Source organism: Lagenorhynchus albirostris, chromosome 12, assembly GCF_949774975.1.
Source record: "Lagenorhynchus albirostris chromosome 12, mLagAlb1.1, whole genome shotgun sequence".
NCBI classification, from domain to species: domain Eukaryota; kingdom Metazoa; phylum Chordata; class Mammalia; order Artiodactyla; family Delphinidae; genus Lagenorhynchus; species Lagenorhynchus albirostris.
The window spans coordinates 14991714-15017496 of NC_083106.1; the positions used below are offsets into that span (position 1 = coordinate 14991714).

A 25783-nucleotide genomic window follows, 5' to 3' on the forward strand; every position below is an offset into this window, starting at 1 on the left:
GTATAGGGAACAGTGAAAAGAAAAGTTAATGGCCTTAACATGAATCATCTTGCTGAGGATTCAAAGAAGAAAAAAACTAGGTAGGTTTTCTCGCCTCTTTCATGTCATTTTCATTTTTCAAGGTAGTGTAATGGAACCTACAAACGTTATGCTAAAAATAACTTTAAAAATAATTTTACTAATACTTTGTCACAGTATGTGATGATATCACAGTAAAAATGTCTGGGCTTAGGGGCAACCAAAAAAAAAAAAACAAAAAAACCACAAAACAATGCAGTCATCTGAGTTTTGAGAAAACAAATGCTTAGATTTTTATGACACTGATATTTCTATCATACATTCAGAGTTTGAGGTTACTAGTTGAAGTTAATTTCAGACACAAACGTTAGCTCAGTTTCCGTGAAGTGCATTGGCAGGACCATGCGAATATATAAAATGCAACAGTCTCTACCTGAACCTTATTCCCAACTAATCTGGATGAAATTTAGTTTATATGCCACGTATACAGATGGGCCATATGGCTAATTCCCAGCAAGATTCCTGGTATCCATAAACTTGACTTTGAGAGCTCAGTATTTTTTTTCCTGGTCTTGACGTTTAATTCAAAAAAAGTCTATTCCCACATTTTCCCACTAGGGGTCAGCCAGAGACTATCACTGAATTAAAGGAATGGAAGGAGGTTACGAGGAACCTAACCTCTGCAGCTGTGTCAACAGTAGAACTGTGGTACATCTTTTTTTTTTAGTACGCGGGCCTCTCACTGCCGTGGCCTCTCCCGTTGCGGAGCACAGGCTCCGGACGTGCAGGCTCAGCGGCCATGGCTCACGGGCCCAGCCGCTCCGCGGCATGTGGGATCTTCCCGGACCGGGGCACGAACCTGTGTCCCCTGCATCGGCAGAAGGACTCTCAACCACTGCGCCACCAGGGAAGCCCGGTGGTACATTTTTTGATGTTTGTTCCCATTATGTAATTCTTTTATTTGATAGGAGTAAATATAGTTTGAAAGCTTCAAGAAAATAACTTAAGAAACAGTCTTGAGAAGAGAGAAAACTTCAACTTAGTAATAATCCTGCTTAAATAAAATAGAAAATTATCATTAGCTCATGGTGGATAAAGTATATTAAATAAGTGTGCTTTCATTTTCCCTAGGAATAACGTGGTTAAGATCAACTTTGGATCCAGGAAGAACTGGGTTTGAATCTGGGCTCAGTCGTATACTAGTTGCATAAACTTGGGCAGTTTACTTTCCGTCTCTGAGCCTCTGTTTTTATTTCTCTAGAATGGGGAGAATAAGACCTTTCTCATAAGGTGCTTTGCTAAGGGTGAAATAAGAATATAAAGTACTCAGCACAGTGTATGTGTGCTCAAGAAGCTGTAGCTAAAAAAAAATAGAATGTTTACATCTATTTACACCTAAAAGGGTCAGGAACTTGGACCAAAAAACCACAATTCTACTGTGACTCTATTAACCATTATAAAACATAAAGGGAAAACTGCTTGGAATACACACCCCTAGTGTGGGAGAAAGAGGAAGGTCTGTAGCCTAGTTTCACTTTGTAATGGCCAATAACTGATTTTCAGAAGCCCTTTGGCAGTTTTGATTTTCCCAGGGACAGGTAAACAACAGGTGGGGCATATCAAAGACACACTGCCATTGCTCAGAAGGGCATTGCCAGTGACAAGGCCAGCAAACAAGTGACTAACCATGAAGCAAATGCAGTTGCCTCTCTGCATGAGCTACCTGACACCTCGCAACACCCTGATGAGATGAGACTCATGCTTAAGTCAAAGCACACATCTATGCACATTCATTTCCTGGGCACCGAATCACTGCTGATAGCCCCTGAGAACAAGCTTCAAATACTTTTCAAAAACTATGCAAAGAGCAACCAGACTTTCCTTTCTCAGAAATCTCAGATCTCCTTATTTTCCACCCAGTTCTACTCTCATGAGCATCATCGCATTTACTGCTCCACTTCATTCCTCCTCGCCTGGGCACGGACCATTTCCCCGCACGGGTGGATATCCATTCTCTACCCTCACCTTAGTTCCTCGCCACTTTACTTCTGATCACCCTTCCCTCCACTCCAGAACAGTAACACACAATCATAGCCGCCCCCAGAGCCTCATCATCACCCAGAAGTGCCCTCCCTTTCCGCAGGACTCCAGAAGTCCCCTCTTCAATTACAGATCTCGGTACTTTCCATCTCTCCACCTTAACTCTTGCTGAACCAGTTCTCTGACTTATCCTTCAACCTGTGCCTATCTTCCGGGTTGGTTTCACCCTCCACTCAGCCTGGAAATCATGCTCAGTCACTGCAGGTGGGATGCTGGGTGGCACTGTCTTCCCATGCCCACTTAACCTTCACCCTCACCGCTCTGCCAGTCCTCAGCCTTGGGGAACCCACATGCGCCCCATGGCTCAACACTAATGTTGAAGTTGCTGGATCAACACACACATTCACGGTGGCCAGCTTCAGTGGGCCTAGGATCCTTTCACAGATTACTGTAGTCATCCCTACTGACTCGCTAGCCTGTGTTCTTTCTTTCTTTCTTTTTAGTTTTTTTTTTTTTTAAGTTATTCATTTTTGGCTGCATTGGGTCTTCGTTGCTGCACACGGGCTTTCTCTAGATGCGGCGAGCGGGTGCTACTCTTCGTTGTGGTGTGCAGGCTTGTCATTGCAGTGGCTTCTCTTTATGTGGAGTATGGGCTCTAGGCACATGGGCTTCAGTTGTTGTGGCTCGTGGGCTCAGTAGTTGTGGCGCACGGGCTTAGTTGCTCTGCGGCATGTGGGATCTTCCTGGACCAGGGATCGAACCCATGTCCCCTGCAATGGCAGGTGGATTCTTTGCCACTGCACCACCAGGGAAGTCCCTAGCCTGTGTTCTTTAGCACGTGTTCTGAACCCTTCCACTTTCCCTCGGACATCCAGCCCCATCTTTGCTTCACTCACCCAGTAGATGCCCTTACCACCAACTTCAGTGAAGGCAAACCCTTTCAGTTCCCTCAAGTCCACCTCAAAGTTTATCCTTTCTCATTTTTCTTCTCCCCCGGCTTAGGGAAGATATTTCTGACCCTTTCCAAGACTAACCCCTACACCTACCGGTAAAGTGAATATAAATAGTGTAATTAGCGTAGAAGAGGCGAATAGATTGATTACCTTTGTATGGAGCCACACCAAGTTTCTGGTTCCTAAGACCAATGGGATTACTTCTATCCTTTAAGTGTTTTCAAAAGCCATATTGCAAACATATGGAGGCGTGCATTAGCCGTTCTTGCATACTTTTTCAGTAAATAAGAAGTTTTGAGCTTCCAGCATCAAGTTCACGATCTAATGTTTTTATTAGACTGTATTTACAGTACATGCCCCCATCCCCGAAATTCGGGTGTTAAGGATGATCCTATTCTGCCATCTCCCTGGGGTCACATTCCAAGGGGTGTTCCACCTCTTATCTTTACTGTCTCCTGTTCTCTTTCCCTGTCCCCTTAGCCTACATGTCCACCCTATTCTTCATGAGGGCAAAGCATCTTGCTTTGATCTTACCTCCCCTCCAACTACCACCGTTTGTCTCTTCTGAACTTTGTTTAAAAAAGAAGGCTACACCCAGTCTGTTCCTTACTTCTCCCTTGCTTGTCCACCCACCGCCCTCTCACCCTTATCTCTCAGTTGCCAAATCTAATATGTACTTTTCTGTTCGAATCTGTCTTCATCTCTGCAGGCTTTGAGATGGTTACTCCACTCGTTCTCGGAGACATTCCTTCCTTTGTTACCACACTTTTCTCCTTCGGTTTTCTTACTGCCTCATTCCGCTGCTCTGCCTTTGGTTCTTCTGCAAATCCCCCAACCCTTGCTGGTCACTTAGATGTTGGGATTCCCAGGGGTCCGTCTTTCCTTTACACGTTTGTGTGGGTCCTCCTATCAAATCTCGGGGCTTCGGTGACTGTGTGGAGAGACCTGCGTCTCTCCTTGCAGCTGAGCCGCCCCTGCACATGTGTCCCTGCTGCTCCCTCTGAGGCCCATCCAATCGGTCCCTCCCCTGGGCAACCCGTCTTGGAACTCACAACACCATCCTCTTGGCCCAACTCCTGACTCATCCTTGACTTTTATTTCTCCCTCTCCTCATGCACTTGGTGGGCAAATCCTGTTCCCTCTGGTTCCACTATGGGCTCTGCCTCTCCCCCCATCTCTTATGCTCCCTGGCAGTGCCCCTCGTCTCTCTTCTAGGCCACTGTGGAAGCCTGCTAATTCTTCTCCTGCCGCCACTCACACTCCGCCAGCTGAACCGTCACACTGTCCCAAAGTTACACTCTCAGAACACAGGGCGGCCCGTGCCACCCCCCCCCCAACAAAGCCTTCAGTAGTTTCCCACCACGAAAATCCAGGCTCCTCAGTGTATGTGTTCAAAGCCCTTCAAAGGCCGGCTGACTGCTTTCCACGTTTCTAGTCTTACGTCCTACTCCATCTCCTGAGGACTCGACCTTTCCGACTCCATCTCCTGAGGACTCGACCTTTCCCTGTGAACAGGGCCCCTGTTCACACCTCCTTGTTTTTTGTTTACGCTGTTCTCTCAGCTTGGTTTCCCTTTTTCTTTTCCCCCACTTAATAAAAAAATTCCTCCTCCTTCAAGACTGAGCAAACAGGCATTTTCCTTCCTCTCCTCACTCGACTGTAAACTTGAACACTATTCTTCCACAATACTTGGCTTACATCTCTATTAGTTCATCACATCATTTATACGACCAGCTCCCTGGTCTGCAAATTCCTTCACGGCTGAGTCTGGGTCTTGCTTCCCACAGAGCCTAAGCCAGCTTTATCCACCCCAGGTGCTTAGCACACCTTTGAATAACTCTCATAACTGCCTTTATGTTCTACTAGTTCTCTAAAAATTCCCTTACAGTCTTTTCCTTATTTTTCTTCTTTCAAGCCACAAAAGGAACAAAAACAAACCAAAAACTCTCCACCGAGTCTCCCTACATGTGAATCGTTTCAGTACCAATGGCTGGTTCGGTTGATCCTTACGTAGCCTCTCAACTGTCTTAATCTGGAAGATGCACACTTGCTGCCGTCAGGCTGTCTTTCTGGGACTCGAATTCCTCTCAGTTTTACTGTTTGCGGCCCTCACGGTCTTACCTTAGCTGGAATCTTCGCCGCGTGATTCTCCAGGATCAGCCTCTTGAGGTGCAGAACCCACAGGCGTTTGTCTTGCTGCGACTTTGCCTACCGGGAGGAGATGTGGACAGTCACGCCACCCCGCTAGTCGCAAGACACAGACACTCCTAAGACCCTCGGACTGGATGGGGCACACGTGAGGTGGCCAGAAAGTCCTGCAAAGGCCTCCAGCCGTGACGCACAAGGGCGGGGAGGCGAGGGGGTGCTGGTACCTGAACGGTGTGCTGCAGCTTGGGGTTCTGGTAGTGGAAGACACTGAAGCTGAGGGGCTCCTTTGGGATCACTTCCACCAGCATGAGGTTGCCGCACTGGAGGGGCGGGCAGAGAGGGGGAGGCAGGCTCGCAAGAGGATGGAAGCAGCGCCCCAGTCCTCGCCCGGGACCTCTATTCGGACCTACCAGGATGTGAGCTTTGTACGTAAACGTGTCGTCTCTCTTCTTGGTGATGAGAAGCAGCTTGTCAAAGAGGAAGAGTGTCCGCTCATTCTTGGCCCGCTGGAGGCGGAAGGTCCCCTCGAGAACTAGCTCCCCGTAGCTGGTCAGGTCTGGCCCCTTCCAGTTGGTGAGCAAACTCTGTATCTCCTGAAACAGTGAACGTTCCCTGTGATTAAACAGGAGGTGGGAAGGCAAGACGGCGAGGACACAGGGGCCCATTTGTTGAGCCTCAAGAATGGTGTCTAAATACCTGCGACAGGGGCTAAGGGCCCTGCGTGGTGTCTGATGTGTCTGCATTTATGGCTGGTGTCACTTCAGGGTTAACAGAAATGAATCAAGTTGTTAATTGACGAGTTGCCAATTACTTCTTTCCATCCCTCCATAATCCCTCTACTAAGGCAGTGTAACTGTCTTTCACAAGCCAGGTAAGGAGGTTGCTGGTGTGTGGCCTTCTCAGCTGTCCTTCTCATGATGTGCTCACCCACATTCTCTGGACGAACACCCTCAGAGCTACTGACCTGAAAAACCTCTTTCCAGAAATCGAACTCACACCACAAATAAGTAACGCAAAATGAAAGCCTGAGGAAAATCACACAAGATACATCTCAGAAATTTCCTGATATTAATCCCCATTCATCTGGGAAAAGGAAATGAATGTTTCTTCGCCACTGTGTTTTAAACGGAACTTCATAAATATCGATAGCATGACTTTGAAGTTTCTTTAGGATTTACTGTACATCCCTATCAACGTTTCTAAAGGAAGCTGATGTTGTTATTTTGGAAAAATGAAAACATTCACAAACAGCACTTAATTAAGCAGCCCATAAAACCACCTAAAACTTCATTGGTTGAAGATAGAAATGGAGTTAAGTCTGAGCCAGAGCCTGATTTAGTGGTGTCTTCAGACTGCTAGACAGACTCTTAAGCTATGAAAAACCAGTCATTTAGCCATTTCTGAATATCTAACACACATTATGTCTGACGTTATGCCACAAAACACTTGAATGATGAAGCATAAAACCTTTCTTACTGCTACACAAAGCAGATGCGGCCTGGATGATTAGAATGTCATCTTCCTTTGGACTTCCCTGGTGGCGCAGCGGCTAAGAATCTGCTTGCCAGTGCAGGGGACACAGGTTTGAGCCCTGGTCCGGGAAGATTCCACATGCTGCAGGGCAACTAAGCCCGCACGCCACAACTACTGAGCCTGCGTTCCAGAGCCCGCGAGCCACAACTACTGAGCCCATGTGCCACGACTACTGAAGCTCACGTGCCTAGAGCCTGTGCTCTGCAACAAGAGAAGCCACCACAATGAGAAGCCCGCGCACCGCAACGAAGAGTAGCCCCTGCTCGCTGCAACTAAAGCCCGTGTGCAGCAACGAAGACCCAACGTGGCCAAAAATAAATGAATAAAAAATATAAAAAGAATGTCATCTTCCTTTGATTTTTGATAGTCAATTGCGTCATACCACACTCTGGCTGCCTATAGATGAAACCTAGAGTTTTTTTTTTTTTGGCTGCTTTGGATCTTCACTGCTGTGCACAGGCTTTCTCTAGTTGCAGCGAGCGGGGGTTACTCTTCATTGCGGTGCGCGGGCTTCTCATTGTGGTGGTTTCTCTTGTTACGGAACATGGGCTCTAGGTGCGCAGGCTTCAGTAGTTGTGGCACGCGGGCTTAGTTGCTCCACGGCATGTGGGATCTTCCCAGACCAGGGCTCGAACCCATGTCCCCCTGCATAGGCAGGTGGATTCCTAACCACTGTACCACCACGGAAGTCCCGAAACCTTGCGTTTTGTTCAGAGGTATGGCCTGAAGAGCGTAGCTCTTTTTGCTCCTGAGTCAGATGTAGGTGCTCTGCATAGCATGGAGTCACCCTGAGCTTTGCTTTTATTCCAGGGGCAACAAGGAGCTTAGGACTAGCCTCTGGGCCCACGTGACCTTTTGTTTTTAAATAATGCATCTTTTGAGATGCCCGGGACATGATTGCTGACTTAGCATCTATCCAAAGTTCCCAGGAATTTAGGGCTCAAAATGTTGACAATGGAAGGGATCTTAGTAAACGTGTCTTATTTTAAAAGTGAGGAATCTAAAATGCAGTGGTGAGTCTCCTCCCCAGTGAAACTGTCAAGGACCTGGCTCCAGACTCAGCTCTCCTTCCTCTGAGTCCCCGTCCCATCACCACTTGTTCGCCACCTCATGATTTTGCATGAACTAGTGAGAGAGGAACAGAGGCTTAAAATCCCTTTAAACAGTTTGGAGGGCTTCCCTGGTGGCGCAGTTATTAAGAATCCGCCTGCCAATGCAGGGGACATGGGTTTGAGCCCTGGTCCAGGAGGATCCCATGTGCTGCAGAGCAACTAAGCCCGTGTGCCTCAACTACTGAGCCTGCGCTCTAGAGCCCGTGAGCCACAACTACTGAAGCCCGCGTGCCTAGAGCGCGTGCTCCGCAACAAGAGAAGCCACCACAATGAGAAGCCTGCGCACCGCAATGAAGAGTAGCCCCTGCTCTCTGCAACTAGAGAAAGCCCATGCACAGCAACAAAGACCCAACACAGCCCAAAATAAATAAATTTATAAAAAAAAAAAAAAAAAAAGCAGTTTGGAGAGAGTTGCTTTCAGCAAGAATTGCTTATTGGTAATTAATATAAAATAAGGCCTTGGGAGGCTCAAATTTTTAATTTGGGTCACGGAAGGGGCTATGAGCAAACTATTAGTTTGAACATTACAATGTACCTTTCTCTTTAATAGCCAGTAAATAATGATCAGTATTATCGATGTCCTGATCTTTTCTCAAGGAGATCTATGATGAAGGCCACGAATGACGTGCAACACTGAACAGCCTTAATATCTGATTTGGGAAATGATAAGTCATAGGGCCGCAGCCCCACCAGGTACTGCCAGCCCGAGGCCTCACCTGTAGCCGGACGGCGTGTTCATGCTTCCGCTTCATGTCGTTGATGTGCCAGGCTACTCGCTGCATCGTGTCTATAGCATCAAGCACCACATCGTAGCCTTCTGTGTCCTTGTCAAGGTGATTTTCTATTTCCTTTAAAAAAAACCCAAAACACCCAACCCTAGTTATTTTCAAAATTTTTTTCTTATATACTCAATGAAACAAAAGGCACTTCTGTGATTAGTTTCTCATTTTATTTTTGCTTATTTACACACTATCATCTTTCCTTAAGATTCTGAGATAACTACCAGAAATACCTACAACAAAATGGTAAGATACGAATAAGAATGGAGCTAGGAAAAATAGAAGTCGATGAGAATTGCATAAGGAGGAATTTGACAAGGAGGATGAAACAAAACAAGTATACAGGCCATTAAGTCTCACAGAGATATTAGAGTGATTATAATAGATAAGAGAGTTGATATTATAGTTGGAGATTTCTGAACTTCCTGTTGGCCAGTGTAGTACAGTTCTCAGTAACATGGTTCTCACTCTTACTACATAGGAAACATTTTTTTTTTTCTCCCAGAGGAAGCAAAACTAACACACAGGGCTTAATATGTAATGGCCTCAAAACAAAGCAAAACAAAAACCAATGAATATTATATTAAAAAAATACCTTTACAGCAAGACATTTTCATGTAGTCAAGGCTTTAAAGCCTTTAAAGCCTTTCACTAGTTCATGAAATTCACTAAAGATAATCCTTCAGAGTGCTGAGAGATATCTCATGGTTCAAGTATTCACTGTCTGATGGTCAGAAGGATGTAACACCAGCACTTATCTGAGCCCTGGAGTTCCACAATCCCAGGGAGGTGAGAAGGGGACACGATTATAATCTAATTCTTCTAAGTACATAAGACACATGTCCCTAGACTCCTAGGAGTCTAAGGATAGGGACTATTGCATAGTTCCTTTAGTCCTTTATGTTCTCAACAGTGCCCACCAGAGAGCTGGGTGGTAAATAAATGCTTATTTAATTGAAGCTGTATCGTCTTCAAAGAGCAACAATAAGTTTTAAGTATCTAAATTCCAATGTAAGTATCTAAGAGAGTAAGAAGATATTAGTCAATTAGACTGTTCCTATGACACTTATCATGCAGAGATGTTAAGCTCAAGGGTGGAGGTTGAATCTAATGGTATAAATTATGAAGATTAGTTCCCTTGTTTTTTAGTCACACTTTGTTTACTTTTACTGAATCCTCAAATTTTCCATCCAGCTAGAAACTGGAAAGGAATTTACATTTTATTTCTGCACTCAGACTCAGCTGTTAGAAAGGTCCTATGAAACTGTATCACTAAACTAACAACTCCCAGGTAAGTTTAAGATCAAGAGAAAACTTAAAAAAATAATCACTTCTTCTTTTAGTCTGAGAGGCAATCCTGTTCATCAATAGACAGACTCAGAAGTACAGAGTGTATTTCTGTGGGGATTTTCACAGGTGGCTACACAATGAAGTGATGTGCATGATATAGAAGGAACACTCTAAACCAATTATAAAAGCAAAAATACTCCAGGCAATTAGTTTTAAATTAATCTAACCACTGTTCTTCCCTTTTATCTTCACTATCAGCTGTTATGAGCTGGAAGTTTGTGCCCTCCACAAATTCATATGTTGAAATCCTAACCTCTAAGGTGCTGGTATTAGGAGGTAGGGCCTTTGGAGCTGGTTAGGCCATGAGGGTGGAGCCCTCGTGAATGGTGTTAGTGCCCTCATAAAAGAGAGCCCAGAGCACAGTCTTGCCTCTTTCCACCATGCGAGGAAATGAGGAGAAGAAGGCAGTGTGCAACCCAGAACTCAACCATGCTGGCCCCCGATCTTGGACTTCAGCCTCCAGAACTGTGAGAAATAAATGTTTGTTGTCTAAGCCACCCAGTCTATGGTATTTTGTTATAGCAGCGTGAACTAAGACACCAGCTTTTAATTCAGAGGGTAAGGGCTGTTCTTCCTAGCAGTTAACTTTTTGTAAGAATCTTGACTTGTTATATCTGACATGCTTATATAATGGAGGTCCGAGACTTTTCTTTTGATTGACTTACTGTCTAGAAAGCCATAAACAGAGATTACTGGGACATACTAGTTTTAAATGCCATATTAGCAGAGTCCAGGAAAGATCTATCCTGGGAAAGCTATTCTTTTTTTAAAGAATTATTTGGACACTGATTTAGTAAATTAATCCCACTAAATTTAGAGGTCATTAAAACCAATCGAACAGTTAAAGTAATATCCCTGATGTGGCTTCACAGGATGCAAGATTCTCCCAAGATGAGCCAGGCAGGCAAAAAGACAAAGCTGAGAAATTTCTGGTAAAGTTGGACCATAAAGAGTTCTTAAACTTTTAAATGTGTATGAACTGAGCAATCTTGGAATGCCTATCCAAGTTAGAAACCTGGAATCATTTAAAAAGTGATACAAGTAAATTGCAGGCATGTTGATACACATAGGAGCTCTGGATTTAAATCTTTTTTAAAAAAGATTTTTAATGCAGTATTAAAAATAATAAAATAAAAATAATAGCTCATTTTTATTGACCGCCTGCGAGGCACCACGAACGTGGGAAATGTACAGGATTTGAACCCGGGCAGTCTTGCCCCAGAGCCCTGCTCCCAACCTCTCTGCTATCCTGTCTTTCTCAAATTGCAAAGGCAATCAATCCTACTTATAGAATGAAATTACTTTCAAGAACGCTATTTCCCATTTTTATCAGCTTCCTTAGAAGATAAGAAATGAGTATGTATGAGAGCCATGTCTACTTCTGTTTCTAAGGTCTCCTTGAATTTTGTACAAATAATGGGAAATGATATAAAGAAAACAGACCCTGAAGTGATGGGAGGCCCAGCTCGAAGATCATTCATCACGCTGCTCATCTGTCTTCTCCCCTTTCAGCCCTTCTCGTTGCCCCTACACAAGCCAATCTATGACAAACAGCTCTCCCTCCCAACTGCCTACTGAATCCGGGCTCATAGAAATAAAATAAAACCTAACAAAAAGATCTGTTGTTCATGAATGATAGCTCCCTGCCTGAAACTGTCACTCCTAAGCCCTATCACCATCAGAGCCAAAATGAATCTTTTTACTTGGCTGTTGTCAATGAGGTTGCAGGCCTAGAATATAAATATCTCTAATTCCTCAAAGCAGATTAGTCAGTTGTAAAGTATGAGTGTGGAAAATGTTTCCATATGTCCACAGCTTTTTCTGATTTTTTTTCTCCTAAACTTAACATATACACACAAAATCCCCATCCCCTAGAAAGTCCTTCAAGCGCAGGCAGAAACTTACATGCAAAAGGAGATGATACTTGAGAATCCGCTGAACTGGTTTCAAGAGATAGGACCCCAGAGGCAGTGAGTGTTTCAAAGTTTCCTGACGTTCCCTGAAGAATTTGGCCAGCATCTTGTTCCTCATGCACTCTGTTAGCACAGCCACGGATCTGCAAGAAGAAGAAATATTTTAAAATCTAAATTGTAACACTTGACACGAGCATTCAGGTTTTAAATGCTAGAGTGTGCTGATACCTTAAAACAGGTAAGAGCTACAGAAGCTAGAATGCTTCTGGGCAGGTTAAGAAAAGGTGTCCCTCTGGGTGGGTGAATTAGAAAAAGACACTATAAGAAGGTAGTAAAACATGGACACATGGCATCTAAGCAGGAAGCTCCTTCCTCCAGGGAGATGCTGCCCCTGCCAGGACACAGGGCTTTGCAAAGGGGATTTAAATTGGACGTTAGCCCCTAATTATGTCCCATCTTGGCATCTTTGTGCAGTGCTCAAATACACATCTGTATTCAGTTTTCAAGTTAGATTGCAAAGAGTGGGCACCTTTGTACTAAACAAGAGGAGTGCCTTCTTCCCAGTAGATCCAGCCCCGTGCCGGACGTTTGCCACCCCCTCTGCCAGTTGCCTTTAAATAAATGCACAAAGTGCATGACATTATGTGCAGGTCTTTGGAGACCCCATCCCCCGAGGAACTTTCCTTTGAGAATCTCTGAACAGATCCTTCTTTCCACCGCCAAGTGACTCGCCTCATTCTAAATTCAGCTTTTGAAACAGTTGGATAGCCTTGGTCCTTAAGGAGCGTGCCTTACAGAGCATATTAGAAAAGTAGGTCGGAATTCTTCCTCCACCTCAGCTCCCCAGTAAGTACGGCCCCCAAACATCCTAGACGGATGGTTGAAACAATGCTCATATCTTATACATAAAGCAAGCTGGTGGGCTTGTATAGTTACACATACACACGTAAATTAAAATCTTATGGTCTCAGAACTTAGAAGGAAGCAGGTGGAAGTAATTTCAGCCCCTTTCTCCCCAACTCAGTAATATGTTTTCAGAATTAATTTAGAAAAACAGAGCCAAACAACAAAATAAAACTCCTTGGAAGGAAGTGACATGGATGGAGGTCTCCTAATTAAGCGATCAGAATCCCTTTCGTGCCTGATTGCTTGGAGAAATATCTCTGTTCAAATGGTTTTATTTTTCCCTTAAGATTTCAAAACTATTCTTCATCATGTAACCTAGGGACTTTTCTAAGGTTCTTTAGAGTCAGAATCAGCTGCCCACTGGCCTTCTAACCATCTGAAGTTTTGAGTTCTTGCCCAAGGGTAAGACACCTGCAAGAAATCCTGAGCGCACTGAACTCCGGATTCAGGCCACGGGGAGACATCCGAGAACAATGACCTGAGCGGGTCTGTGCTCCTCCCTGGGGACAAGAGGGAGGGCTTGTGCCTCTTCCCAGCAAAGTCACTGGGGCATGACTGGTATGAAGAAAGACATCTGTCAAGGTGTGCAGGCGACATTTAATATCATCAGCCTGGATCCGAAGGGGAAAGACACGTTGTCAGATGGGCTGAAACACCTGGCGCTCATGGCTTGTGAAGACGGGGGAGGGAAATCTCGGGCCTCAGAGAGCAAATTGATGGGAGGCAAGGGGACAGGAAGAAATCTTTTTCTATGGATATGAAAACCACACAACTGGGCAAGAACCGGATGTGCCCGCTTCACTGAGAGGGCTTGGGGAGCAGTTCCCTGCTAACACGTTTCTTTCCTTCTTCAAAGTCAGACCCAAGGTAAAAAACACTTCCTCCTGGAGACTGTCCTGATTTCTCCTCGCTGGGACTTACTCCTCCTTTATCTCATGCATCTTTAGCTTCTATTACATATGACTGAGTTGGTGCTACATTGACTTGTATTCATTGATTTGATCTTTCCTAACGGCTGTTCCACTACTGCATTTGGTTCAGTTCCGACTCTCAAAACAATAAATATAAACTGCTAGAAGGCGAGGGATATTCGTTCCTATTTCCTGCCAGTGTACACCAAGCTTGGACTTGTGCCCTACGGAGGACAGGCTCTCAGAAATGTCCTGCACAAATGACTGTGCCTATCCCCTGACCCTGAAGCAGTGTAGTTTTAAAAGCTGCCTTCGTTCTGTGCCCTCTGTTCTTATTACTGTCAGAAAATTCTTCTTAACATAAACTTCCAAAATTGCACATTCAGAAGATATTTCTTCAAATGACATGTTTATAATGAAATTTACACAGACATAATCCTCCAAATAAGCCCCTCTAGCATCTTAGATCCTGATAATTGGGTCCAGAATTTTGTTGATTCTTCAGAGTTGGAATGTTTTTTCCTTTCCCACAGGAGGAAGCGTTGTGGAGAAGTTGAGGGCTGATTCTTTGATTTCTCTGCATGAGGGTGTGGTGCAACGCTGGCTTTTAGCATAAGGACCATAGCTTTAGTTGGGGCATCCTACAATTTCCTGATATCTTCAGGAGAGAGGTGGAAACAACATTGCTTAAGTGAAACTGTGTAAACTGTGGGTAGGTCTACAGATAAGGATATGAATAAATGTACTAATCTGCATGTGGGGTGTTGTTTTGTTTTGTTTTTAGGGAAACCTGAGAAAAGCATGCTTGACCCCCAACCAAATAAATCACCATAGCATGATATCCTGGCCAATATTTAGAGGAGGAGATGAAAATCCTCCAATGGAAAGTATTTTGCCATCAGCAAGCCTGAGCCTCTGCCTTCATGTCTTTTAATCCACACTGGCTTTCCAGGGCCGCCCCGGAGCAGGAATGACACGCTTGTTCTTCCTGAACACAGTGACACAAGGGGCTCAGTCTACTGGCTTCTCTTCTAGGTGGACCCCACCACCCACTTTATCCTTAGGGACACGCCTCTACCAAGACTGGCTACAGAGTAGATAAAATCCCCCGAGCTCTCTTCCTGGTCCATCCCTAACATAACAACTCAAGTCCTTCTAGTCACGTGGGCAAACAGACAGTAGAAAGGTATGGGGTGAGGGGAATCACAAAGCTTCAGAAAATTTACAAGGATGTAGTAGCATGAGGTTTGAGGCTGGACCCACTTTGGTTCAAATCCCATCCAGATTTGGTCACTTATCAGCTATGTGACCCTTGTAAAATCAATAAACCTGTTGGAGGCTCAATGATTTCATCCACGCAGTGGGGATGGGGCAGGGATGATGAGGAGGTAGCACTTGCTGAGGACCTATCAGGGGCCAGGCACTGTGCTGTCAGTGTGTTCTCTGTTTTCTGCTTTTCTTTAATCCCTCAGTGTCTCTAGATTCCTGGGAAAACTAAATTCAACCACATTTTGTATTTGCAGGATTGAGCGTAGTACCTAGGAATCAATAAGTGCTCAATAAATGTCTTTTGCAGAAAAAAGACTTTCCTACAGTGTGAGCTGTGGTCTTAGGCCTGACTCCCTTACTGCAATGGTCACTATATTGGCCAGAGGCTGCTCCCTAAACGGTCCTCTTGCCGACACCCCCAGTGTGAGCAAAACTGAAGCAATGATCCGGGTGGGATGATCAGTCCTCTTTTCTCACATAAGCTTATCATGTTTTTTCCTTTCTCTGAACTCCATAAAACTTATGCAGTTCCTAAAATTTATATGGCAAAAATATAACATATTTTATCCCCAGCTAGATTATATAAACTCACTAGCAGTGCATCCCATATTCTTTAAAACATGGCACATATACAAAAGGGTTAATAGATAAGACTTCTAGCCAAACACAATTGGTTTACTTAGTTTTCCACTGAGGGAAACCTAACGATCTTTTTGGTCTCCTTTAAGGTCTTTCACAAATTTTCCCTGTGCTGGCTCTGCTAGGGAGTCCCTAAGCCTGAATGCATCAGTATCTGGGTACCCTGTGGTCCGTTCTCAGCATGTTTGCAGTTTCCCCACAGTACTCAGCGCAGTGCCAGGCACATAACGCCTACCAACAACTTACACTGCACAGACTGACTTAAAACAATATGAAGATATTCCTGCACATTCACAAGGCGTACCTCGGATAGTTAGTGCAATACTGGGTGTAAATGTGGAACTCTTCACTCTGCAAGGAAACAAAAGAAATTTTATGGGCAAAAAAAGCAGAGACAACAACAATCAATTACAAAGAAAAGATATATCATTCATACCTTTAAATTTGTTCCTGTAACCACACTGGCCTGTCTCCTGAGCCCCTGTGGCAATCATCCACGCCTTTTTTTTTTTTTTTTTGCGGTACGTGGGCCTCTCACTGCTGTGGCCTCTCCCATTGCGGAGCACAGGCTCCGGATGCGCAGGCTCAGTGGCCATGGCTCACGGGCCCAGCCGCTCCACGGCATATGGGATCTTCCCGGACTGGGGCACGAACCCGTGTCCCCTGCATCGGCAGGCGGACTCTCAACCACTGCGCCACCAGGGAAGCCCTCATCCATGCCTTTTTATCTACCTTGGGTTATACCTAGAATCCATGTGCACTTGAACTCATCTGAGTTCATTAAACACTTACTGAGCATCCGCTGTTTAGCTGGATCTGAGGGCAAATAGGAAGAGGAAGACAGTAGGGTTTCTGCCCCCAGATGCTCATGGTCCTCTGGGGGATTTGCAGTGTGAGAGAGAAATATAGGTAGAAAATTTAAATATCACGTGGTCAGAACATGTTGGAGGCATGTGCAGGGCACAAGAGAGCCGCTGCACACTTTCAAGCCCTGTGTGTGCAGTTCTCTCTGCCCACTGTCTTTCCCACATTTTTCATCGGGTAGCTACCAGGCGCCACTTGACATTGAACTGAGGCTTTATTTCCTCTAAGGGGACTTCCTGAGTCCTTGGGCTGAGCCCACTGCTCCTACTTGGGACCTCACAACACCCAGTACCAGCCCATCCTGCAGCGTTTGCCAAACGATAATGACATTTTCTGCATGTCTGTCTGTCTCCCACTCTACGCTGTGCTCCTGCAACAGGGGCCCTACTGTGTTCATCTGGCACATAATGTCTGTTGAACTACTGAATCCCCATCTCTCCTATGAAGCTGCAATGTTTTTCAGAGCAGGATACAAGTCTACTCACCTGTATGCGTCCAGCGTGGCAGCAATGCCTCAAATGCTTAAATATTTGGCTAACTAATGGGGGCTTCTTGCCTTTTGCTATGATCATATTCCAGGTTTCCTCATCAACAAATTCTAGACATAATATCATTTCACTTATACAAAAAAAAAAAAAAAGGTCATGAAGAACCTAGGGGCGGGACAGGAATAAAGACGCAGACGTAGAGAATGGACTTGAGGACACGGGGAGGGGAAAGGGTAAGCTGGGACGAAGTGAGAGAGTGGCATGGACATATATACACTACCAACTGTAAAATAGATGGCTAGTGGGAAGCAGCCGCATAGCACAGGGAGATCAGCTCGGTGCTTTGTGACCACCTAGAGGGATGGGATAGGGAGGGTGGGAGGGAGACACAAGAGGGAGGGGATGTGGGGATATATGTATACATATGGCTGATTCACTTCGTTATACAGCAGAAACTAACACACCATTGTAAAACAATTATACTCCAATAAAGATGTTTAGAAAAAAAAAGTATATATCTTTAATAGGAGGACTTTTAAAAAGAAGCACCACCGCAATGCTATTATCATATTTACATAATTCCACGGGAAGGACTGAGAGGCTGGGATTAGCAGATGCAAACTATTACATATAGGATAGATAAAGAAAAAGGTCCTGCTGTATAGCACAGGGAACTAAATATTCGATATCTTGTGTTAAACCATAATGGAAAAGAAGATGAAAAGAACAGATATATGTATAACTGAGTCACTTTGCTGTACAGCAGAAATTAAACACAACATTACAAATCAACTATACTTCAATAAAATGTAAAATAAATAACTCCATACCAGCATGAGGGTTTGTCATCAGTATTCCTATTTTCTTTTTTTAAATTATAGTTTGCTGTTTGCTTTGGAATCCAAATAACACCCACACACAGCAACTTGATATTGTTGATAGCTCTTAAGTCCCTTCTAATCTATAAATTCCCCCTCTTATTTTCCCCTTGCAATTAAGTTGAAGAAAAACCAGATGGCTTGTCCTGCAGAGTCTCCCACAGTCTCAGTTTGCTGATCACATCCCTATGGCTTCCTTTACTGTGTCCCCTGTCCTCCTCTTTGTGGTTTAGGAGAGGTTTGATCAGACTTAGGTTTCATAATTTGGCCCGAGTACATCATAGGTTAGACTACACTTAAATCGGGAGGCATATGATGTCTGGTTCTCTCTTTCTGTGATGTTAATAACCATTGGTGGGCTTCCCTGATGGTGCAGTGGTTAAGAGTCTGCCTGCCAATGCAGGGGACACGGGTTCGAGCCCTTGTCCGGGAGGATCCCACACGCTGCAGAGCAGCTAAGCCCGGGCGCCACAACTACTGAGCCTGCGCTTTAGAGCCCGCGAGCCACAGCTACTGAGCCCACGCACCTAGAGCCCATACTCTGCAATGAGAAGCCACCACAATGAGAAGCCCACGTGCCACAACGAAGAGTAGCCCCCGCTCGCCGCAACTAGAGAAAGCCTGCATGCAGCAACGAAGACCCAATGCAGCCAAAAATAAATAAATAAAATAAATTTATTTAAAAAAATAACCATTGGTAATTATTGCTTAGATCTGTTAATTCATGAGGGGTTACAACATGGTGATATTTCTAGTCTACTATTCTGGCTTCATTTATTAGCCAAAATCTTTCCAAAAAAGGAACTGCCTTAGACTGGTTACCCTGCAGTTTGTGGTTTGTATGGGAAAGGCAGGATAAATGCTTGATTCTTTTCCTTGATTTTCAAAATAATGCCTCGGTTCTCTAACATCCTGCAAAGGGCTTGGGTTTTTTTTTTTTTATATCACTGTGATTTCATGAATATAAACATATTTCACGATTTTCAGTTGTTTTCCGTTAGTTATCTTTACCGATGCTCAGATGATCCCATCTTTGCCCAGTAGGAGCCTCTTCTTGAGTATTCGTGACCTACAGCCTCCAGCTGCTTCCTTGTTTTCTGATGTGACAAGATGTTCCAGACTGTCTTGTATATCTACTTCCCTACACTCATTCTTCGCAGAGCCCTGATTCCTTTAGGTAGGAAGTAGTATGTGGAAACCACAATCTGAGTTTTAGGGATGCTCTTGCTACTAGGTTAATTAGTATTCCTAGGCCTTTTCAGTGGACAAAGCTAGGAATATGGTGTTTTTGTAAAGCTAAAATACATACTTAGTTCATACTAATTCTTGTAATTCAGATTCAGGACTACAGTGTTTTTAATTAGCCTCATTCTTACTCTGTATTTTCTTTCTCTTGCCAATTCCAGTTCTCAGTGACACAAATGTAAATATTCATTTGCTTTATCCCACAGTATACACAATAATTCCAGAATAACAATACCAACACCATTATATATGATATCATTACTGAAAACAGTTAGGGATGCATTTGTTGTATTTTGTCCATAGCATATTTTTCAATTGATTGGAATTTCCTCTGTGTGGTCATGCCACAAACTGGATATGCAATTAGACTCATTGTTTCATTTTGCTTTCAATTAAAAAAAATTTTTTTAAATTTATTTTTAATTTAATTTTTTTAACATCTTTATTGGAGTATAATTGCTTTACAATGGTGTGTTAGTTTCTGCTTTATAACAAAGTGAGTCAGTTATACATATACATATGTTCCCATATCTCTTCCCTCTTGCGACTCCCTCCCTCCCTCCCTACCCCACCCCTCTAGGTGGTCACAAAATACCCAGCTGATCTCCCTGTGCTTTGAAGACTGTTTTAAACTTTAACTTTGGTTTATAACTATGTAAAATAGATATATGGTTTCAAAGTCAACTCTCCAAGGAAATGTACATTTAAAGATGTCTGGCTTCTAATCTTTCCCATTCTAGACTATTCCCTCCCTTCCCCATCAGGAACCAATTTTTAATCTTACAGTTTATCCTTAAAAATTTTTTTTAAACATACACATTTACATATAGGTATAACCTCCCCTATTTCTGAATAAATAAAAACAAGCTATGCCCGTGATTCTCAAACTTGAGTATTAGAATTACCTCGAGGGCTTATTAAAACACAGATTACTGGGTTGCACGCCTAGAGTTTCTGCTTTAGTAGGTTTGGGTGGGGCCCGAGAATCTGCTTTCTAACAAGCTCCTGTATGATGCTGCTGCTGCTGGCCCAGAGACCACACTCTGAGAACAGCAGTGCTATACTCCCCACCCCATCCCCTTTCTAGTAGTATACAGAGATATTCTTGACTTGCTTTTACTGCTTTGTACTATTCTATTACGTGGATATACCATAGTTTATTCAACCAGTTTTTTGTTTTGTGGACATTTGGGTTCCTTCCATATATTACATAGTTCTATACATATATTTATATATGCATATGTACCTATACTTATATAAAATATTTATTTCTATATACCGTATAGATTTATAAATTGTAACAATCAGTACTACAAAGCATAGCATCACCTTTGTTGAGTTTCTGTCACTATATCTTTGGAATAGATTTCTGGAAGTAGGATTGCTAGAATAAAGGGTGAATTCACATGTAATTTGGCTAGATATAGCCAAATTCTCCTCCGCAGGGTCTATTTTGTTTTCCCACAATTACAGGAGTGTCTGTTTCCCCACGGCCTTGCCAACCTAGTAGGCTGCCAACATTTTAAGCATAGTATTTAAAAAAAAATCTAAATTAATTGCCAAATTCAAAAAGTTAGAAGATAAAAATATCTTGATTTCTGGCTTCTCTTGAAAAAGTATTAGACCCACTGGCCCTGGGCCTGCAGTTTCAGGTAACATTTCTGTCCCTGAGACAGGAGTACCTCGATGGCTCTGGCGTCCACCTGGGCCCATTCATGCACCGTGTTCACCTGTTCAGCTCCTGAAGGCACTGGAGTGTCCCGCCCGGCTCCAGCGATAAGAAGGGCAAAGTGATTTGCCCAAGGTCTTCTAGGAAATGAACACCAGGCTAGAGCCTTTCCCTGGGTTTGCTCACAGGCTTTCAGCTTCTTGCTCCTTTCCTGCCTCCTGCTGCCCTCAGCCTGGGATTGAACAATTATCAGGCTGATTTCCTCAAATTTAAGGACTCTTAGGATCATATGGAATACCAAACTTAAACACCATGGCCTCAATGAAAACATATTTAAATTACATCATCTATTTGACCTACACACACCTACCCTAATAAAGCCTCAAGGCTTCTGCACAGCTGAATTTCTGTGCATTTTGTGACATCATGGCTCTATTCCTACCTTAGACAGTTTTGATTTAAATCACTGACATGTTCTTAATACAGAAGCAAATGCATATTGGATCTTAGATTTTTAAGCTCTGTGGACAATTCAAATAATGGCTTTACACAAAAGTCAATAACTCCTAGTTAGTTAATTCCCTAAACACCTATTTCTTAGGATATATGCACACAAGTCCTTTTCAGAAGTATTTAGGGAGAAAGAAGGCAATGACACACAAGAAATGATACAAAAATAGATATTTTCTTCTGGTTATTCAACTCTTTCAAGTTGCAATTAGAGATGATGTCAAAATGAGACATTTAATTATGAAAGAACCAAAACACGATAGTCACGGCTGGCCAATCGAACACACAGGGGATCTGAATGTTTATTGAATGAATAACCAGAGTATAGAAAACACACACACACACTCACTCATTGATTCCTGGGTACTATTCACAGGACACCATGAGAAAGGCTGACTATGTACATAGCATAGGGGTAAGGTGACACTGACTTGAACGCACTCCAATCACACCAATATCTGATACCAGCACTTTCTTGAGGATCATTTCAGCAAGTGGTGGTGGTGCCTGGCACTGAAGAGAGAAAGGCTCCAGTGGGGAGGGGGCCGCGCATCAGGGGAGAGGAAGAGGATAAGGGGAGGCTGGGTCTCTGAAGACGAACTTCGTCTCCCTCCTAAATTCCTCCCAGGGTCAGCCTGGCTGACAGTCATGATAAGGGATGGAAATGAGGGTGGAGGTGAAGGCAGGAGACCAAGGAAACCTGTTCCAGGTGTTTCCAGAGTCCTAAGAGCGGAGAAACACTGAGCTGGGAGAGAGCTCCATCTGCCTGGTAAGGACTCTTCCCATCCCTCGCGAGAATGGCTTCAACAACAACAGCTCCTGTTGCTCTTCTATGGGCAGCAGCAGGTAAGAAGTCCTGTATTCTCCTCGTGCTGTCTCCTCTCCATACCACAAAAGCAAGGTCAAAGATGACTCTCTGTGGAAGCCCCAGTGACTCAGATAAAAGCAGGTGGCAGCCGCCAGCTTTACCTCTTTCATTAACGGCCTCTCAATTAAAGCGATTTTCCATTCCTCCCCAGAGGGGAGCAGCTGGCTGTGTGTCAGAAGTGTAACATCTTCCAAATTTCAGGGTGCTGAGTAAGAAGCAGGCTGTGCCAGGCCCCACACTCCCTCGCGATTCCCGGCTCGCACACCAGAGCGTGGAGCGCTGTAATCAGTCTTCTAATTAAACTTGGCAATATCACAATGAGAAATCAGATTTGGGAGCTGGCAACCTGGCATATCAACAAACTTTTATGTGAATAATTAGGCCAGAGCTAAGCGTACACCGGACCAGCTTTAATCAACGTGTGATTACAGTTACCAGTAAAAGCCCCAATGTTTCCAAAAGCTTCTATGTTGTTTATGTGCCATGGTGATTGTAACACAGCTTCTTTGATATACTCAGCGTATCTTTTTTTTTTTTTTTTTTAGCGGTACGCGGGCCTCTCACTGTTGCGGCCTCTCTCGCTGCGGAGCACAGGCTCCGGACGCGCAAGCTCAGCGGCCATGGCTCATGGGCCCAGCCGCTCCGCGGCAGGTGGGATCTTCCCGGACCGGGGCACGAACCCGCGTCTGCTGCATTGGCAGGCGGACTCTCAACCACTACGCCACCAGGGAAGCCCCTCAGCGTATCTTTTTACCCATTTCTTCCTCTTTCGTTTTCCTTCTCTCTTCCAAATTCCCACCCTGCAGGAGAATTCACTCTAACACAGGCCGCTTGTGAAAAGAATTGTGTAAGCGTGTGGGCACAAACACTCGCACCCACAAAGTCAGGAGTGTTTTATACACAAGCCCATCCACTGCCTTTAAGGAACCACACTTGAGTAGAACCTAGAGTGTTATGTTTGGATTCAAAACCATTGGATCATCAGAAATGACCCTGTGGAACCACCTCAGAGCCCAGTCAGGCTGGGAGGACATCTCCAAGTTCACACTGGACTCCAGGATTCTAAATGAGGTGCTAACTCTGGGCTACCCCAAAGCACAGTCATGAACTTTGCTTCAACCTTTGTACATTTGAAACCACAACTGCAAAAATCCCATGAAGTTCTACTGCAAAAACAATTTCTGCTAGAGGTTTTCTAAACAAAAGCTGTTGAATTTTTAAGAGAAACGTAAGATTCTACATACAGTAGGTAGTATGTCGAGAAAGTAATGTTGTCAAGCAGGGGTCCCCAGTCCCTGGGCTGCCGGGCAGTACCAGTCCGCCGCCTGTTAGGAACCCGGCCGCACAGCAGGAGGCGAGCGGCGGGAGAGCGAGTGAAGCTTCAGCTGCCGCTGCCCATCGCTCCCCATTGCTCGCATCACCGCCTGAGACATCCCCCCTCCAAACGCCGCGGAAAAACTGTCTTCCATGAAACGGGTTCCTGGTGCCAGAAAGGTTGGGGACCGCTATTGTAAAGGATTCCCTTGTAAGTTTCAGAATTCTCTCTCTTATCTGGGTACAGAATATAAACTGTCGTTTAAGATTTAAAATTCAAATCCTTTCCTTGTGTTTTTCTAAACCATCAGTGCAACTTAAGAAAAATGTAGGGAAATTAGAGTGCATTTTTAAGATGCAGGAGACTAGTTCTGCTCTCTTTATCCCCTAATGACTAGGCTACTGCCATAAATATATAAATACTATTTCTATTCTAACAGATTTTTGTAACTGGTCTAGTGGTATTGTGTATGTACTTATTTTTCTAACATTTCTCTAATCTGGACTCTCCTCTTCCCAAGCTTAAAGTTTTTCCTAGGAAAGATATGTAACATCATTTAGCTACTATACAAGTTCTAGGACAACTACTAAGTTATTAGCATTTCCTAACTTACTGGGAACTGTGTTTTGTATTTTTTTTTCCCTAGCTAGTGGGGAGAAAAAAACCCCTCAGAGTGAGAGAGATTAGTGGTGAACCTCAGCCAATCTGGAACACAATGGTCATTTTAACCTTAAAATGAAAACAATGTGTGCTCTGTCTCTGTCTTGGTTGGCTCAGAGAGATGAACCCTGCTTACCTTGGACACAAAGCATTCTGCTATGGCCACAGGATCATTTTCACAGTTTTCCAAGTCTTGCAGAAGTTCACTAATAAAAAAAATAAAAGCCAGAATGTATTAGGTTGTGGTCTGAGAGTTGAGGACATTTAAAATAACTTAGAAGTTTAAACATTTATATGGCATTTACAAGGAATCATATTTAATTGGATAACTAAGGACCTCTTGTCATTATATCCAAGGCTTAGATAAGGGACTTGCCCAAGGTCGTGATGGAACAGGGGTGTAAACACAGGTTTGACCTGTAACTCTCCCACCCAGAGATAAGCCCTACCTAACGGTTTCAGTCTTCTAGAAGTCTGTCAACATCTGTATGCATGCTCACACATACTCACTCGTTCATCCAATAGCTTTCCAGGTACCAGATACTGTGCAAAGCACTAAGAACAAACACACCACTGAGCCAAGTGAGATATGGTTCCTGGTCTCTTGGAGCTTGGAATCCACTGCAAGAGTCAGACCTTCAGTGAAAAACCACACTGACAAATATAACACTATACATGGAGATACTGCTCTAAAGGAAAGATATGCCAGGGGAGGAAACCTCTTTCTTCAGATGAAAATCTATATTATTTTTAATGATTCATTATTTTAAGTAACTAACTGCATAATATTTCACCGTGTGGACGTAGCATCGTTAATTTAACTGATCTCCCATGGCTGGATACAATTCTAGAAATGGGATTGCTGGGTCATCGGGCATTCTCAGTTTAAATGTTAACACGTTTCCAAACTGCACTCCATATAACTTGGATTGATATGTACTTTGATATGTTAAGTGTTTATTTTAATTAGCTGTGTATTACATATTTAATAAAAGGTTAAACAGTTCTACAGGAATTATGATAAAAATAGTTCTACACTTTCTTGCTTTTTGTTTCCCATTCTCGACTGCCACTCCCCAGAAACACTTTCAACTCCTGGCTGTTTCTGTTGTATATACCCCTGTTTCCAAACATGCTGGTAATGCATTTTCATTCTTTTTGTTTTAGATATTTACTCCGTAATTTCCCCAGCTTCCTTTCCTCCCATCTTCTCAACAAGCTCTGTTATGAAATTTAATTAGATTAAAAGTCAGAGTTTACACTTTTTTAATAGTTATTTTATGTATTTGGTTGCACTGGGTCTTGGTTGCAGCAGGCATGCTCCTTAGTTGAGGCCAGTGGGCTCCTTGGTTGTGGCATGTGAACTCCTGGTTGCGGCATGCGTGGGGGATCTAGTTCCCTGACCAGGGATCGAACGTGGGCCCCCTGCATTGGGAGCGCAGAGTCTTAACCACTGTGCAACCAGGGAAGTCCCCAGAGTTTACACTTTAAAGACTATGTAAATATTATTCTCAGCTCAGCCTTGGAGCGTACCATAACTACATTTCCTTTCTTGTACAACCATGTTGTACACACAAATATGTCATTGGAAAAGGGAGGAGTATTTTAATAGCCTTTTAGGTGAGTGTGTATATCTTCCTTTGATAAGACACTGAAACTCAACAAATGGTAGCTTCTTAGAGGGTTGTTGGAGTCTGAAACCATTATATACTAGA

General features: G+C 43.8%; 1 protein-coding gene across 1 annotated transcript in view; it reads right to left on the reverse strand.

Moving 5' to 3' along the window:
- PLEKHG1 (pleckstrin homology and RhoGEF domain containing G1) overlaps positions 1-25783 on the reverse strand; it is an 87048-nt gene that overhangs the window by 20196 nt on the left and 41069 nt on the right. The window contains exons 3-9 of the mRNA XM_060168067.1: positions 24205-24274; positions 15876-15922; positions 11839-11989; positions 8521-8652; positions 5570-5752; positions 5384-5479; positions 5133-5219 (exon numbers count right to left, since the gene is read on the reverse strand). Of these exons, the coding sequence (XP_060024050.1) occupies positions 5133-5219; positions 5384-5479; positions 5570-5752; positions 8521-8652; positions 11839-11989; positions 15876-15922; positions 24205-24274 (766 nt within the window). The remainder of the gene's footprint in view (positions 1-5132; positions 5220-5383; positions 5480-5569; positions 5753-8520; positions 8653-11838; positions 11990-15875; positions 15923-24204; positions 24275-25783) is intronic.